A 16,016-nucleotide genomic window follows, 5' to 3' on the forward strand; every position below is an offset into this window, starting at 1 on the left:
ACAAACCAACGCCTATTGCAATGGCTTGGGCTAGCTTGGAGACTCACATAATTCAACCTCCTTGAGGTTCTTAATCTCGAGATTTTCTCGGTAGCCTTTGTCAGCTCTCTAATGCTCATGAGTTCCTTTGGCCTTGACTGGGCAATCAACCTGTAGAAAACTTTCCTGTGCTCCAAGGTGAAGTTTTTCCTCTAGCTAGTTGTCTTTTGTTAATTCCATATGGGAGACTTGCTCGTTAGAAAGGGTGTGAATGGCCCTATCCCTTGTACCCTCTATGGGAATTTGCTAGAATTGCTCCAGCATCTTTTTTATTGCATCTTCCTCAAATATTTTTGGGACTCATTTCCTAGCCTAGGTTGTCCTTACTTTCACTGTCTCTACTAGTAGTTAGTCTTCTTAGAGGATAAAGATATTGTGATGAGACTGTGGTATGCCACATGCCATCTCTCCGACATGTTCTTGTGGCTTCTTTGGAAAGAGATGAATTAACAAGTTTTTAGGAAGAAGCTCGAAAGGCAACTAACATATGCGACTATTTTTCTATTTTCTGAAAGGAGCGGAAGTCTACCTTCCCTTTCTATTTCATTTAAAAATTTCTTAGCTTTAGTTTAACATCTCTCCTCTCCTTATTACCCCCCGGATATTGATTTCCCCTTGATAATTTAATTGGGCTAGACCCAGTTTTCTAATAAAATATACTAATTTATAGTTCACCATTCGTCCTTCTATAAGTCTATAGATTGTCAATTAAGCTCAAGATTATAATCGAATAACCCCTAGAAATGCATTTATAAAGTGTAATATAAAAATTAGAATTTTAATTTATAGAACATGCTTTAACTAACTGGGTGTTAAAATACATTCTCTCAACCTTTAATTCAAAGAAAACAGGGATGATGTGAGATTTTTTAGTTTCATTAATATCTCGTTGAACACTGTAGAACACATAAAACCAAACACGTGTTCCTTAATGAGAATCATTTTTAGTCAACATTCTCAATCTTACCCTTTTATATTATATACTTTTATTTGCAAGTGCCTTTTTCCCAATTAAAAGAAGTCTGTACGAAAATTAGCATTGCAAGGGGTTATTTGCATAAAGCCTAAAACTTAAACTCGGACTCTCTTCCAACGCCCACATATACCTACCGTTCCTCGCGGTCTTCCCATTGTCTCATTATTTTTTCTTTTATTTAATTACCGCGAGAATGATAGATATGGTGAGAGGTAAAACGGCGACATAGTTTGTCCGCCGCAGACGAGATCCGAGCCGATTCTTGGACTTGCCATGGACGCTTCCGCGACTCCTCAGAATCTCGATTTCTATGGCTTCCTCGAGCGCATGCGCCGCCCCGCGGCCGCCGATCTCGTCCGCGCCGTCAAGAGGTCGATTCTTGGGATCTCTTATCCCTTCTCGATTCGCTTCCGTGCTTGAATTCTGTTTTTTTTTTTTATTTTCTTGGGTGATCCTTTGATAGGTTTTTAGGGGGTTTCTTGGTGTCTGGACTTCTAATTGGCTTTGTTTGGTTTGGATTGGAGGTTGGGTGTGGGGAAGAGCAACTTTCTCGTTTCTTGATCGATCGATCGATTAGGGTTTTGACTGTGAGCGATATGGTTGATGTTGATCGTTACTTGAATTTGTTACTTTAGGTTTTGGTTTCTGAATTATATCATGGTTGGACTAGACTGTGTTCTTCTGATGATTAGTGGCGAAAGATTCTGTGGGTTGTGGTGCTTGATATGTTTGGGGTTCTTCTGATGCTCAATACTCTTGACTAACGTTGTTTTTCTGTTAGGGATAGATGAGAGGCATCCACAATAATAGTCTTTAGCAAATTTTATCTTGATTACCCCTTTTTTGATGTTCTAGTGTTCTTATCCGGTGGAAAAATTGAATTTATTTTCATTCTCTTAGATCCAGAGGTTTCTTGATTTGATATGTAGTAGACTAAGGCTTGCACTTTGACCAATTGGGCATTCATATATTGCTCTTTGCACGGACTTCCAGTGACTTTGTGGCTATTACTTTTTCCTCTATTTGACTGTTGGACCCTCTTGATGGGTCTAGCTGATTCTTCTTCTGTAGCAATTCTCTTTTATTAGACTGCTTTACTTGATAAATTCGAAGAACCATACATCTTAAAATATAATTCGATGATTTGATGGGGCATCTGAACTTTTTGAAAGATTGGTGGTGGAAGGTGGAGATCAAGAAAAAGAAGAGCTTAGTTGTGAAGAAGATTTGCAACTTTTCTCTCTGCCTATGATCATGCCATTTATGTTTTCTTATCATGTACTTATTCTCCGTCATTGGACAGAATTTGTGAGTCAAGCCAAACATAACCGTATGGTAGTCTCGTGTAGAGCAAGCTATTTTATAAGAAACCACGTTAAGGCTCTTATCCCCTTCCTTCTGTCATTGACATTTAGTGTCTCATCTCCTTTTCTTTGTTCCTTTGAATGCATTATTTTATAACACTCATTATCTAAAATTTATGCAGCTGAATCATCCTAGTTTTTTTTTTCCTTTTCAAGAAAATGAGCGACGTCTTTCTATTTTCCTCTTCCAAGATAATCTTTTGTTAACCTTGAATCACCATGTTATTTAGGCTCATCTTGTAAGGATTTTCATAAATATGAGATTGGCTAAAGGAAATTTCAAGTTTGGTAAGGCCATAGGAAGAATGGACAAACTTTTTACTATAATGGCATAATTTGGCAGATTGACATCAAATTGCTAGAAAACAGTGTCATAATTTTGCTAAACCAAAATTTGCCCAAAGAGAGGTCACTCATGCAGTAGAATTGTCTATCTTAATGGGGCTACATTTTTTATTCATTCCGCATAAGAGCAACCATCTGAAAGTTACTTTAGACAAGGAAACATTTCTAGATGAAGGCGAATAATTATAGCTGATGATATAGATGTTATCTTTAGACAAGGAAACTTTTCCAAATTATCAAGTAGGATACAAGTCTGTATTGTGGTGGCTAAAGGGAACTTTCTTTTCATATATATTGCTATGCAAATATTTGGTACCCTTGTACTTTTTTCCTTTTTGTGATGCTTAAGTTAGTAGCTGCTTGGAAAGTGTTTTCAAGTTGATTGATTGGACTTCTTTTCTCTAAGTTCTATTTTGTTGGCTTATTGAAACATCAGAAATTGAATCCGTTAATTTTCCATTTAGATCTTCATTATTTACTTTCAGAAATAAATTATCAGTTATTATTATCTTTGTGTATTATAATTTTTTATCATTTGTGAAAATTTTCTGATAACTTGTTTTCTGATGAATGTTTGTATTTTTTTTTACTATAATACTAATTTTACACATTACCCTTATTACAGCTTCATTGTGTCCTTTACATACCAAGCAACTGATGCTGAAAATGACAGCAAAAAGATACAAGAGTTTCTTATGACAATGGAAACCACTATCAAAGGACATCCCTTGTGGGCTCATGCTGCAGATGAAGAAATTGATTGTGCTATTGAGGTAATATTCATCTCAATAGAATTCTGCATATTTTACATGCTCTACATTTTCTAACTATTATCAATATGCGTTGCTCTGTTGCATGTATAAAATGTTTTAATTGTAGTCAATCTCAATATCTTAGCATAAAATGTGTGTGACATATTATCTGACTAGCATATGTATGTAGAGCTTCCAGTTATTTTGCCAATGGTCAATCATAAACAAGCTTTTATTAACTGTCGTGATTCTCCCACATAATACCCCATTATGGCCAGTATCTCTACAGATTCATGCTACTGTTGATGACCTTGTGCAGCAAATTTATATATAACTGGTTATTACATTCTTCATTAAAAAAAATTGAAAAATAATACATTCTTGATTATGCATGTATATGTACGTATATATACATAATCAGCTCTTTTACTGCTCTTTTTTTAGTAAGTATATTTTATTCTATATGACGGGAATACTCTATACTGTTCGATATCCTAGAAATTTCGTAATTATGTTCCATTTAGTAAAGCTTGATTATGTTGAATGTTACTTTTTTCTGGAATACAGTTATCTGCAGGTCAATTTTGTTTCTTGCAAGTATTTTCCTAGCTTGAAATTTCCTTGAAACAATTCTATACAATGTAGGGATTAGAAAAATTTGTCATGACAAAGTTGTTCAACCGGACATTCGCTTCCTCTGCTGAAGATGCTAAAGCGGACATGGATATTTTTGAGAAAATTCGGTTATTGCAGCATTTTGTTAAGCCTGACCATTTGGATGTGCCTGTAATTATACAGAATGAAGCGTCATGGCTGGTATGCAGGAGATCCTGTTAGAACTTTCTACAATGATGCCTTATTGCATGATACACGCAAAAGTTACCTTAACCAATTCATTGTTTGTTAATTTTTGGCATGAAGTCTTGTTTGCTCAGATGGTTAATTACAATTAGCATTGCTGATTTTACTGAAGGCAGGCATTGGGCATGAATTGCCTTTTTTAGCAGCAGTTTGCTCTTTTTAAGATAATCCTGTTTGGTAACCAACAAATTAACTCTCTTAAGATATATCAAATTAGTTACATGTATTTTTTCCCCAATCTCATTTTCAACTTTGCTATCTGATCCATGTTTTGTGCAATTCTGTTTAGGATCTAATCACTTCTTTTACAAATTTTTGGTAAATGTCCTTGGCATGTACTCTAATGAGTAATTAATTATTCTATTTATTACTTGTATTCTCATGCTCAAGTTTCTGATGGGTCTAATAGGAACGATTACAATGGTTCTATGTTTTCGTAAGGTTGGAGTTTGATGTTAATTTTTTTCCTGCCCTAGTTTGATTATGTATGGATGTATGTGTATATATATATAATAAATGTATGAGGTCTCTCAAGGTATCAACATGATAGTGTGATAACTTATTGATGACAAACTTAATTCAGCAGAGTTGACGATGTACATACTAAAGCAGAGTTGATGGCATACATACTAAAGCATGACGATAGATACTAAGACAGACAACTAGGTAAAACGAAGGGAAGCCTAAGCCATACTCCATCAAGGCAGGTGCCTAGGCAGTAAAGCGCTCACTTTTTAAAACAATAGCATGCCAATCTTTTCTCTAGTTGCAATCTAGACTGAATTACTGCACAATTGTGTCTACAGACATCTAACCTTTTCAACTTTCTGGAATTTTAACCTTATGTTGCATGTTGTTTCTTTTTATTGTGTGATGTCAGAAATTATCTTCTTCTCCTTTCATCTAGCGACTCTATCCTCTCAGCATGTCTAGTGGAAATTTCAAAAATTTCGGAGGCTTGCTCCTTTTCCATATTCTATATGGTTCTATATGGTTCAGTTTGTCATCTGGCTATAGAAATTTGTCACTTATTTAGTTGAGCTTTCTCAACTTGGTTTTGCACGGTAGCTATCTGCAAGTTATTATACAGGCTTCAGTATAGATAGATGGATGGATACAAGGATATGTCTATGCTTGCTTGTATAAGTACACGTATGTAGGTGTCAAATAATGCATAAATCAGGGCACCTATACATATGGATTGACTTACAAAACAGCAACTGAATCCTACTTGGACAGATATATGTGCATCTTAAGCATTTTTTATGACAAATTATGCAACAGGATACAGAAATCGTACAGAAATTTAATAATGATATTCATATGTGAAATGCATCTGTTCTTTGGTTGTCCATGATGGCCAGATTTAAATCTTTTGTGCTTAAACAAAATTAACGATGCCTTGATTATTCATTGGTCATTGTGCAATAATCCGAATGCTTCTTTTGTGAATGCAAAGTTTGACTGACCAGCTTGTTTTTAACTTTAATTCAATGCCTTCTAGTTTGCAGCCAAAGAACTGCAGAAGATTAATTCTTTCAGATCACCTCGTGAAAAGCTTTTGTGCATTATGAATTGTTGCCAAGTTATCAATAATCTGTTGCTCAATGTGTCAATGTCAATGAATCGGACACCAGCTGGAGCTGATGAATTCCTTCCAATTCTTATTTATGTCACTATCAAGGCAAGCTCTTGTCGGTAACTACCAACTCTTTTCATGTTGCTTTCGTGATGTATAATTTAGGTTTCATCTCATGCGCATTTGTAGATTGTTTGTTCCAATATTCCCTTTTCTCGGAGTAAGGTTATCTGGTTATCAAAGGTTCAAGGGTTGACATTGCATTGACTTAAGAAAACAGGAATTTTACAATATGATATCAATTTCCGTTCGGAACTTGGAAATCATTTACTAAGTAGGGTATAGTGGAACTCAGAAAAATAAAATTGGATGATTGGCAGGAATAGGATAAAATATTTGGACCTACCGTGCCTTTCATTTGACTTATTAATGCACAATTTGGTTGAATTTGTTCTTCTCAAAAGTTCTTTTTCTTGGATGGCAGGGAAAAAACAGTTTTTTGTGCTGTTAAATTTTGAGGCAATTATACAGACTAACTTTTTTCTCTTGAACAATTTTGCTTTATTAAATTAAAAGAAATATTAATAACCTCAATGAAGTATTCAACTTGGAGATACAACTACTTTTACAAAAGAATAGGTTTCCACCCCCACATTCTAATCCTCATGACTTTGCGTCCATACTTTTTACACAAAGCATCAAGTTATAACAAACTTATACTCTTCCATATACTATAATTGTGTTATCATATAACTATACATAACTGTATTATGCATTTTAAAAATTGATGTAGGCCAATCCCCCCCAGTTGCATTCAAACCTAAAATTTGTTCAGTTCTTCAGAAGGCAAACAAAGCTTGTGTCAGAAGTTGAATACTATCTTACCAACCTCATCTCAGCAAAGACATTCATAACAAATCTAAATGCCAGTTCCCTGTCCATGGAAGAAAGTGAGTATCAAAAGAATATGCAAGCAGCAAAATTAGCTAGTGAAGTGGCTGTTGCAGTGCCTAGTAATACATTAGGGTCATCTAAAGATCATGCTCCTGCAATTAGCAGACATGGCAAGGAGATCCATACTGGCGGTAATTTTGTACCATTTTGATTTAATTGGATGTTTTCCATTAGTGTTATATATACTGATGCATTTCTTGCCAAATTTACTCTGCATGCTGAATCTTTCGATAGTGATACAACTGATCTGATGTCATTAAAAATACTTTTGCTTCATAAGATATATGTATGGACATTGATTAATGGGGTTTTCAGAATAGGTCATTTGTCTTTGTTACTGTAGGAAAAATATGTGTCATTCAAGTTTATGAATTAATGTTGGATAATTCAGCAATGGCTTAACCCCTCCATACATCTTTGTAGTTTGATTAGGTAGCTAGAAGCATTGACAGAATTTACCTTTTATCTGTCAGCATATAAGTTATGTTAATATATTAATAAGGTGAGAGGACATGTTCTTTATGTATTTGTTATATCAATATGTTTATGCACATAAGAAGTCTCTTTGCCCTCCTTTTGAATATGAACTCATTCATATTCCATCTGGCGAAGGCCTTCGTCATTTGTATTGATTTATGGTGCTCTGGTTCTTGTCTTTTTCCTCAGCCTTTTATTCTGCGACATTTCCATTGAACCTTGGTGCTTGCACTTCCTATTTTCTAATTTTGTGTTGTTTAAGCATTTTGCTTTGAAGGAAAAGAAAAATATTTATGTGCTACTCATTCTTCAGTCACAATATTGCATTCACTCAACATGCATTTTTGCCATGACCAACTACTTAAACACTTGTTTTTAGAAGTTGGATTTGCTATATGCATTATTTTTACTATTTTTGTTAATATCATTTGAGTCCATTATGATATATCTAGTTTTTGAACGACGCAAGTTTGGCATCCAACTGATGCTGATCTATCAAAATATGTCCTTTGCAGCTTATTATATCAGTTAATTCTCATGTTTACTGGGATCAAATCTTGGTCAATGCCTGGCTACCTTAACAGTTTGCTTTTGGACTTGCAGGCTCTAGGTACCCTTACATGGAAGAGAATGTGAGAAATCTAACTCCAGAGGATGTCAAGAAGTTGCTAGGGTTATACAAGCAAATTGTGACCAGATACACACTGCTGTCGGAAGCTTTGAGGAGGCTTTCTATAGATGAAGATCAGCTTCTTTATTCTGTAAGAGACTTGCAGGCAGAGATCGAAAGAAAGTGACCAGCAAAGGTAACTTTAATGCCACTTCTTCAATTTGCTAATAGAATTGGGCAAGATTGCCGGAAAAAGGAAAAGCATCCTACACTAACTTCAAAATATAATCGCATGTGATTGCAATGCAGGCCCAGAAAACTAACTTCTGCAATTAAGCAGGGAGTAGATAAGCATCCTACACTGGGAAGAAAGAAAGAAAAAGGTTTCTGATTGGCCATATAATTATTACAACAGCCCGGTGCTCCTTCCAACTCTTCTCACTCTGTACATGACATCGACTATATACAAGTCATCCAACAGTTGTCAGACGTCCAAATCGTCCTGCAACGTTGATAGTTGATCCGATTTCGTCCTTGCACCTGCCACCTGAGGAGGTTTGAGACCTTCCACCACCTCGGCCTTTTGGCTTGCACAAGCCTACACACTTTCTGCAGATAAATTTTGCAGGCACCTCCTCCAGATCGCTGATCCCTGCACACCTAGTGTGTTGCCACACTCCGCAAGAATCGCATGCCAGCATCCTCTCACCATCATCATCCTTGGCACCGCAGCTGCAGTCCACCGTCCAGTTCTCCAAACCCCTCTCCATTCTGAATTGTCCAAGTCTGCGGTGATCCCCAACACACCTTCCTCTGATCCTAACAACTATTCCATTTGAATTTGAACTGAAGACAGCTTTCACCAGAGTAGAATCATTGGCATCCTCACAGCCCAATAGCTGCTCAGCTTGGAAAGTTTGAAATATAAGGTACGTCTCCTGAAAAGCCTTCGTTGCCTGCAACTTGAGATCAGCAATTGTGGCACTCATCGGTAGAACCAAGAGCTCTGGTGGTGGAGCTGTGTAGTCCTTTGGATGATCGAGCAACTCGACCTCACACCACACATGCAGCACAAATGGATTGAGAGGCAACGATGCAGCAGTAGGCCCGTCATAATGCTTGATGAACTGCTTGCAATCAAGGAGCTTTACTGCTGCGCTGTGGCATCTTGCCCTTGTAGTCTGCGGTTTGAAAGACTGCATGGTAGACGGATTCAAAAGGGCATCATAAAGGAATTTAAGGTCACGAAGGAGATGGTTGGCAGATGGCCCTAGCAAACCACGGGTTGCTGCTGAATGGCTAGAAGCTGCTTCAAGCCTGCTTTGCAGAAGACTAGTTTATGTGAGAGATCAATTACTCACTCATTAAGCGGGGCAAGATATTTTGGAAAGACGACCTTGAGGATAATGAACAAGAGACTGACCTGAATTCCACTGCACTTGTCTCAGCATTGCACCGGACACCAACTACCAGACCATCATCTGTAGATTTTCCGCCTAACCCCTTTAGGCAGTAATCAAGCAGTTCTGGCGACTGTATTGCCATAGACGTGGCTCCCCTAAGCGCTCGCCAAGAAACCCACCGAGAAATGCCAACGGCCCGCAAAACCTTGACCATCGCAACCTCTGCATGATCCACGTCCTCCTTTCTCCATGCGCATAGTACGGCAGACGCAGAATCCTTCGGTTGCTCTTTTGCAGATTTTGCCAAATGGTGGTGGTGGGATTCATGGATTAGGAGAGTGACGTAGCGGAAAAGATCCCTCACATTTGCCAGCTGGCGATCTGATAGGGACCAATACATCGAGATTTTATCCTGCAACTGGGTTCGTGGGGTTCTTCTTTGTGAAAAGAAGATGGACAAGGGTACATTGGAGACGGTATCCACAGCTTCTTGGTAGGAATCTGCGGTAAGAGCGTAGCTACCAGCCCCAAATTTGTATCCCCATTCTCCATACCAAGGATGGCCAGTTCTAACAGCGTGGATAAGTCTGTACTCCATTCCATACTTCTTGGATATGTCCATTACGGTGACCTTCCTGCAATCCACCAAGTTGGGTCCTTAGATTATTTATGCATGAACAATCTGAGGTACCAGCTTCTGACAAATGCCAGAAGAATATTTGTTCCCTCACATTACACACACACACACACACACGACCGCATCCTTGTAGGGGGCTTGCAGAGTTTAGCTAGCCATACACAAAGTACATGGGTATTTCTCCATTAAAATATTTGTTCCCTTACATTAAATTAGCTTACAATGCCCGACAATTAACTTACTAAATAAGCCTAAGAAAATTTCAAGAAAATTTCAAGAAAATTTCCTATTCTCCCATTTCTCCTTGACTATTTTATGCTTCCTTCCTTTTAATTTATCATTACATTAAGCAAGAAGACATAAGCTCAATGCGGTATCTTCGAATTATACCTATCTTAATAGTCATTGCCAAACTCTTACCACTTCCTAATCTCTCTAGAGACCAATACCGACAATCAAATATTTAAGCGACATCCTGCAAACTGTGCTTCAATATTATTTCCAAGCTAGCGTGTCTTCATCAAAAGGATAAAAAAAAAAAAAAAGAAGCTAGCGTGTCACTAGGTATCCACCCAACGTCATGAAACTTGAGTGAAAACTAAAAGCCTGCTCATAAAAGGTTAGACATATATGTGGCATGCATCAACTGGATTAGAACAAGCGATTGGAATCATTTATACTAGGCCTATACAATATGTCATACTTAAGCATAAGAAGAAACTTTCTCAGCAAATTCATAGTGAAGTACAAAGGCATCTACTTTGTTTGTCCTACTACTTACACCTCTCCCAGTTCTTCTGTATTGGAAAAAGTATAGGCTCCACCTATGGAAACTGGTTTTCTGATCCAGGCACCGAGCTTCCAATCTTAATTCCATTTTCAGTAACACATATAAGCCAAGCAGGGCAGTTGTGCTCAGTCTCTATATATATTACCAAGGGTGTTCCAACCAAATCAACACTGCTTATGTGTTTCAGCTAGCATTGTGAAACTACTAGCTACTAACAAAAGATATTCCTAAAGATGTATAGTGTGTTACTGCAGCATGCCTGAACTTGAGATTTAAACAAGATCAAAATAAGAGCTACACACTACCTATTGATGAACAGCTTGGTTTTGTCTAAAAGTGCTGATCCTATACAAGTTTAGGTAACAAGTATAAAATCACAATATAAGATCTGCATACCTGACTCGCAGCAGTATACATAGCCGATCCCAGAAACCCATGATGTCACGTCCGGTTAAATATTTTGAGCCACCTTCGCGACCATTAACTCTGAGAAGATGGCCATAACCATTAGCATGCACTACAGCATGCAGCAAATGAGAAGAATCCTCCAACTGCAGGTAAGCCCAGTCTTCTAATTCATCACCTGTCATCTCATACTTGCACAAGGCACACCTGTAAACAGAAGGCCATGACAATGTGAGAAAATGCATCACTTAAATCTAAAACGATCCACCACCTGAAAAGATCATAAATCACCCAAAAAAATAATCTAGAATCATTCAATTATGCAACTCCAATATATAAGCAGCATAGACATCTCACTTTTCCAAGATCTATATGCTGCAAAATAGACGATCATTAGATCTGTTAAATCAAGAACAAATACCATACAATTAGTTGGCCAATGTCCAGGACAATACAGAGGAAAATGAAGAATGACTAAGCAACCACAACCTATACTGAGTTACACATACAGTTTCTGACTTATGGCTAACATGCCTAGCCACTAACAAGGTGTGCTTAAATACACCTCTCTGGAGATAAACCAAAAATTCCTATATTCACATTAATCAAAAGCTACACAGTAAGTCTGCCTAAACCCACAAACCAGTAGACAGCTGACAAAGCTCCATAAAGTATTTGAACAAAAGAACACATTCCTGTTGCCTTCAGATCCATTTAATGATTGCTCAGACTACAGGAATCATTACAGACTGAAAATTGCTTTTGTTTCATTTAAGTATCTAAGTACTGCAGTAGCATCCAGAAAGTCTCCACTATGAAATGCAGAAAAAAATGCTAGAAAGCTGGGCACATTGAGCTGCAATGAGAATCAATATAACAAAAGCAATCAAAATAAACATTACATGGCTGAAACCAAGATAAGCAGAATATAATCTGCAAGAACATGCTTAGAATTCACCATACCAATTATCACTCTGTATCCCAAGAGGTGACCTTCTAGAACCATAGTGTAATAAAGGATGCGTGATTTGATGTTTTCCCTGAAGCTCTACAACCGAGTGATCTAACACAAATGTACAACCCAAAGAGCTCATGCTGGCAACAATTATTGTCTCATTTCTCCTTAAACTGGCATTCAGATATCTCTTACAAGCCTAAGCACTATTGAAAGTTTAAAATCCATGGTAACACTGCAAATAGATATTACGGAACACAAAATGGAACAGAGCTCTACATATTAGCCACTAGACATGCTCCATATTTCAAAAGGATGCCTCAGCCAAGACTGAAACAAACTATGGTCGTAGGGATAGGTATCAAGAAAGGAGTCCAAGAATTTTTTCATGAAAGGATAGATGCACTTGGGGAAAACTCTGTACAAGGCCAAACTTATCAGAAGAAAATTCTGGTTAGAAAAGATCAGACTTAACTATGATCTCGGAGTATCTTCATGAAAGATTCCATACGATAGGCAAACCTCTAACACCCACCCAAATTTTTTTTTAAAAAAAAAAACCCTCTGTCATCACTTTGAATCAAACAGAAATCTATTTAAGTCAAAACTAATCTCTGTCATGAAAGGTGCTTCCCACCTTGATTCAGAGGGGGGCAACAAAGTTCCACACCGAATGCAACAAGTCTGACGACAACCAGACAAAGGATTGGCATCATTCTGAATAATAAAGTGGTACCGCTTCCCACAAACTGGGTGGCCACTCCACCCTGCAATAATGTCAATAAAACTCAAGGATGTAAAGAAAAGGTAAAGTAAACAAAGAATAAAATAAATAATTTGAATCAATAAATTTGAATTTTTTTTAAAAAAACAAAGTAATCAGGAATACATACATTTGGCGTAGATCAACCAAAATAAAGAGCTAGTATGCTACCTTATATTAAAATACCACGGAAATTATAAAGAGCTACATATATTTATTGCTAAAAGCCATTACTATAAAGCCAACTGCATTGGAACAAATTACTTGATAAACTATTGTCAAAAGAAAATCTCATACTTAAGCTCATTCAAATTTTAAATTCACCAAAAATATCGTGATAAAATAAACAATTTAAATGTTACAAATATCAAAATTAACTATATTACAAAATAACAAATAATAAAGGAAAAAGAGAAACCTTAAAAAAATTTAAAGATCATCAAAATGGAAATTATTGGCACGACAAGAAATATTCTGTAGTGGTATTAAAACAGTAAAATATCAAGAAAATTTATTCTCACCTACGACTCTACACTGATCGCAGTATATTGATTTAGATCTCGGCACATCTTCTTCCACGACGTTGAGCTCGACGGCAGTCGCCGCCTCCTCACTTTCCGCCTCGCCTACCCGGAAAGTCAGCCGCCATATCATAATATGTGGCGGCGCGGCGGCGGCCGGCGGCGAGAGTATCAACGGCGGCGGAAGGAGCCGTGCATGCCTCGAGAGGAACTCCCTCACGTTCGACCTAAAAGGCCCGTCGAACCCTCCGCCGGCGCCGATACCCTCCTCGCCGCCTGCCGGAAAACTCAGAAAATCGCATAGATCTGCCGTCACCCGTCTCTTCGCTCTCTTGAGCGGCCGCTCGTTGACCACCATCGGATCGGATCCCGTCGCCGGATCTCGCGGTTCCAGCGCGCCAGGCGCCGTTGAGGTTGGGGTTAGGGTTAGGTTTGGAGACGAGGGTAACGATCGAGGAAGAAGACCAAACTAGGGTTAATTTTGCGGCTAGGGTTAGGTTAGGGTTAGGGTTACGGCCTAAAGAAATAGAGAAAGAGAGAGAGAGGAGACGAGGGGACGGATGAGATCGATCGTGCCGCCTCGCGAATCGAGATTATTGTTCCATCCAATCTTGGGTTAGGGTTAAGTTTAAAGTACGGTCAGGGTTAGGGTTTCTGAAAAGAGAGCGGGAAAAGTTGGTGGAATAAGAAAGACCGCGCCTAATTTTGGGATCTCTTTTTTACTTTATATTTAAGGAATACTTATGGCGGTGAGTGCCAGCTGGATCCCCCCCCCCCCCCGCCAACACCCGGCGGTACAGCCAGTAAATAAGCAAATTACCGAAATAACCTTGAAAACTTGCATTAGTTTTGGGTCATGTTTGCTAATGTGATTTCTAGAGTATAATATTCGTATAAGATATATATATTCGTTAATCGTTTCCAACTGATGCATTGAGATCCAAACACTGCGTTGCAGGAATTCGTAAAAGGTTAAATAAATCAATTTTTCCGTGCTCAATTAAAATAATTGTTTTGCTTTGTGTCACTCTTCATTTTGGTTGAGGAGAAGAAACAAACAACAACCAAGTTGTTTTCCACTTTGGCTTTAGGGGTATTGCGGGAATACAAATAAATTGGATAAGAAAAAGGGTGAATTACGAGAGTACCCTCGAGCAGGATAAGTTGAGACTCGTTCCACATTCCGGTTCTTTCTGCTCCCAAATTGGTAGGAGGAAAAAGAGGGGAAATGGTGGAAGCCAACAAATGTTTGGAATATTTAATCAGAATAACACACACACACACACACACTAAATAAACAAATGTTTAAAAAATAGGATGGCCCCAGAAAAGAGGATCCACTCCTGGTATTTCTAACAAATTTCGAGAGACATCGAGGAAACATGCTGGCTCAGTTTAAAATTGGGAGTTTGCTTTTCTTTATTATTATTATTATTCTTTTTGAGCTTGAAGATTTTATATAGGTCGGATAAAGGATCAATATTTTCTAAATACAAAGATATTTAGGCTCTATAAAGCTTTTTTAGCTAATATAGTAAGTCGACTAATCTAGGTTTTAAGTTATGTGTGTCGTCAAATAATTGTTTCGAATCAAACGTCGTTATGACCTATTCTAAACTATCGTGGTGTTGAACTATTTTTTTAAACCAATCGTATTATCGAACCATCAACCTAATTAAGCCATTAAGCTAAATTACTAAACCACCAAATAATATTTTTTATAATATTATTTAGAATTGGACTCCGAACTCATAACTTTGATCATGAAAAATATACCAACCCACTCTCCTGAGTTGTTGATGACTTCGGCCATCTTCGGCCTTTGGGCCATCAGTTTGTGTTTACCAAGTGGTCCTCTCAAAAGTTTTTTGATGCTTCTCTTTTCACTTCGAAAATGTTGACATTTCTGTGGCAGACTATATAGTGCTAAGAGCATGTCAAAAGAGGAACACTCTTCTACTAAAATAAGCTTTCTTATTTTAGTTTGGTAAGTATACCAATTTACTATTCTCTCCTCTTATTTTACATAATTTTTAAAAACTAATTTAATAATAATCTAGAATTGCTATTTGCATCTAGATTAGATAAAACCTAATTACTACTATTTTACATCCAAGGTTATTTTCTTACTTAATTTAAAATATCACTAGTTTCCAATACAAAATTACTACTTTTTATTATTTTAATATTAGCTTTATGTCATATTACTTCTTATACTAGCATTTATGCAATAGATTTGCTTATACTAATACTAGTTATCTTCTTTTGGTCTTAAAAATTAAGATGCTAGTTCTAAGCGGTTCAGTTTGAGATATATATGGCATTGGTCCCTAATATGTTATCATAGCATCATTGCAGCGTGTTCATACACCTAGCAGCAATGCAACATAACTTCGAGCTATCCAGGAAAAATTAGAAGGCTAAAGCAAGGGTATGAAAACTATTGTCACCACTAAAATTAAAAGCTGTTCTCTGAGTTTGAAAAGTAAATTTCAGAACATTGATTTTAAACAACAATTGTATACCTCTATTTTTTTGCACATATTTTCGAAGAATGTTTAATGCAATCTTGAGTGCATAGATTG

At 37.3% G+C, this 16,016-nt stretch overlaps 2 protein-coding genes across 3 annotated transcripts; one reads left to right on the plus strand and one right to left on the minus strand.

The window, feature by feature from the left end:
* Positions 1-1,167: 1,167 nt before the first annotated feature.
* On the plus strand, positions 1,168-8,434 carry LOC140768008 (vacuolar protein sorting-associated protein 9A-like). Of its 2 annotated transcripts, none has more exons than XM_073108077.1 (7): positions 1,168-1,386; positions 3,350-3,497; positions 4,122-4,292; positions 5,842-6,021; positions 6,710-7,001; positions 7,951-8,153; positions 8,298-8,434. In XM_073108077.1, exons 1-6 carry the CDS (start codon positions 1,289-1,291, stop codon positions 8,142-8,144), a joined length of 1,083 nt encoding a protein of 360 aa, XP_072964178.1. In that variant the 5' UTR covers positions 1,168-1,288; the 3' UTR covers positions 8,145-8,153; positions 8,298-8,434. The 2 variants fall into 2 exon arrangements, with proteins under 2 accessions (XP_072964178.1, XP_072964177.1); XM_073108076.1 differs by having other exon boundaries at positions 1,169-1,386; positions 8,267-8,406.
* LOC140768006 (PHD finger protein At1g33420-like) lies at positions 8,272-14,122 on the minus strand. Its single transcript, XM_073108075.1, has 5 exons — positions 13,432-14,122; positions 12,785-12,914; positions 11,184-11,399; positions 9,381-9,995; positions 8,272-9,274 (listed from the first exon to the last, which is right to left on the minus strand). The coding sequence occupies exons 1-5, from the start codon at positions 13,787-13,789 to the stop codon at positions 8,428-8,430; spliced, it is 2,166 nt and encodes a 721-aa protein (XP_072964176.1). The 5' UTR covers positions 13,790-14,122; the 3' UTR covers positions 8,272-8,427.
* Positions 14,123-16,016: the final 1,894 nt, after the last annotated feature.

This window comes from Typha angustifolia, chromosome 10, assembly GCF_048772165.1.
Source record: "Typha angustifolia cultivar Huaian chromosome 10, ASM4877216v1, whole genome shotgun sequence".
NCBI lineage: Eukaryota > Viridiplantae > Streptophyta > Magnoliopsida > Poales > Typhaceae > Typha > Typha angustifolia.

Bases quoted from the DNA above. Each gene is read 5' to 3' on its own strand.
- LOC140768008 (XM_073108077.1), top strand. From the start codon at position 1,289: ATGGACGCTTCCGCGACTCCTCAGAATCTCGATTTCTATGGCTTCCTC. The intron at 3,498-4,121 runs GTAATATTCATC...TATACAATGTAG, and splicing joins AAATTGATTGTGCTATTGAG to GGATTAGAAAAATTTGTCAT. The intron at 6,022-6,709 runs GCAAGCTCTTGT...AAATTGATGTAG, and splicing joins TTATTTATGTCACTATCAAG to GCCAATCCCCCCCAGTTGCA.
- LOC140768006 (XM_073108075.1), bottom strand. From the start codon at position 13,789: ATGGTGGTCAACGAGCGGCCGCTCAAGAGAGCGAAGAGACGGGTGACG. The intron at 11,400-12,784 runs GTGGGAAGCACC...TTCTGTTTACAG, and splicing joins TTGCCCCCCTCTGAATCAAG to GTGTGCCTTGTGCAAGTATG. The intron at 9,275-9,380 runs GTCAGTCTCTTG...TCTGCAAAGCAG, and splicing joins ACAAGTGCAGTGGAATTCAG to GCTTGAAGCAGCTTCTAGCC.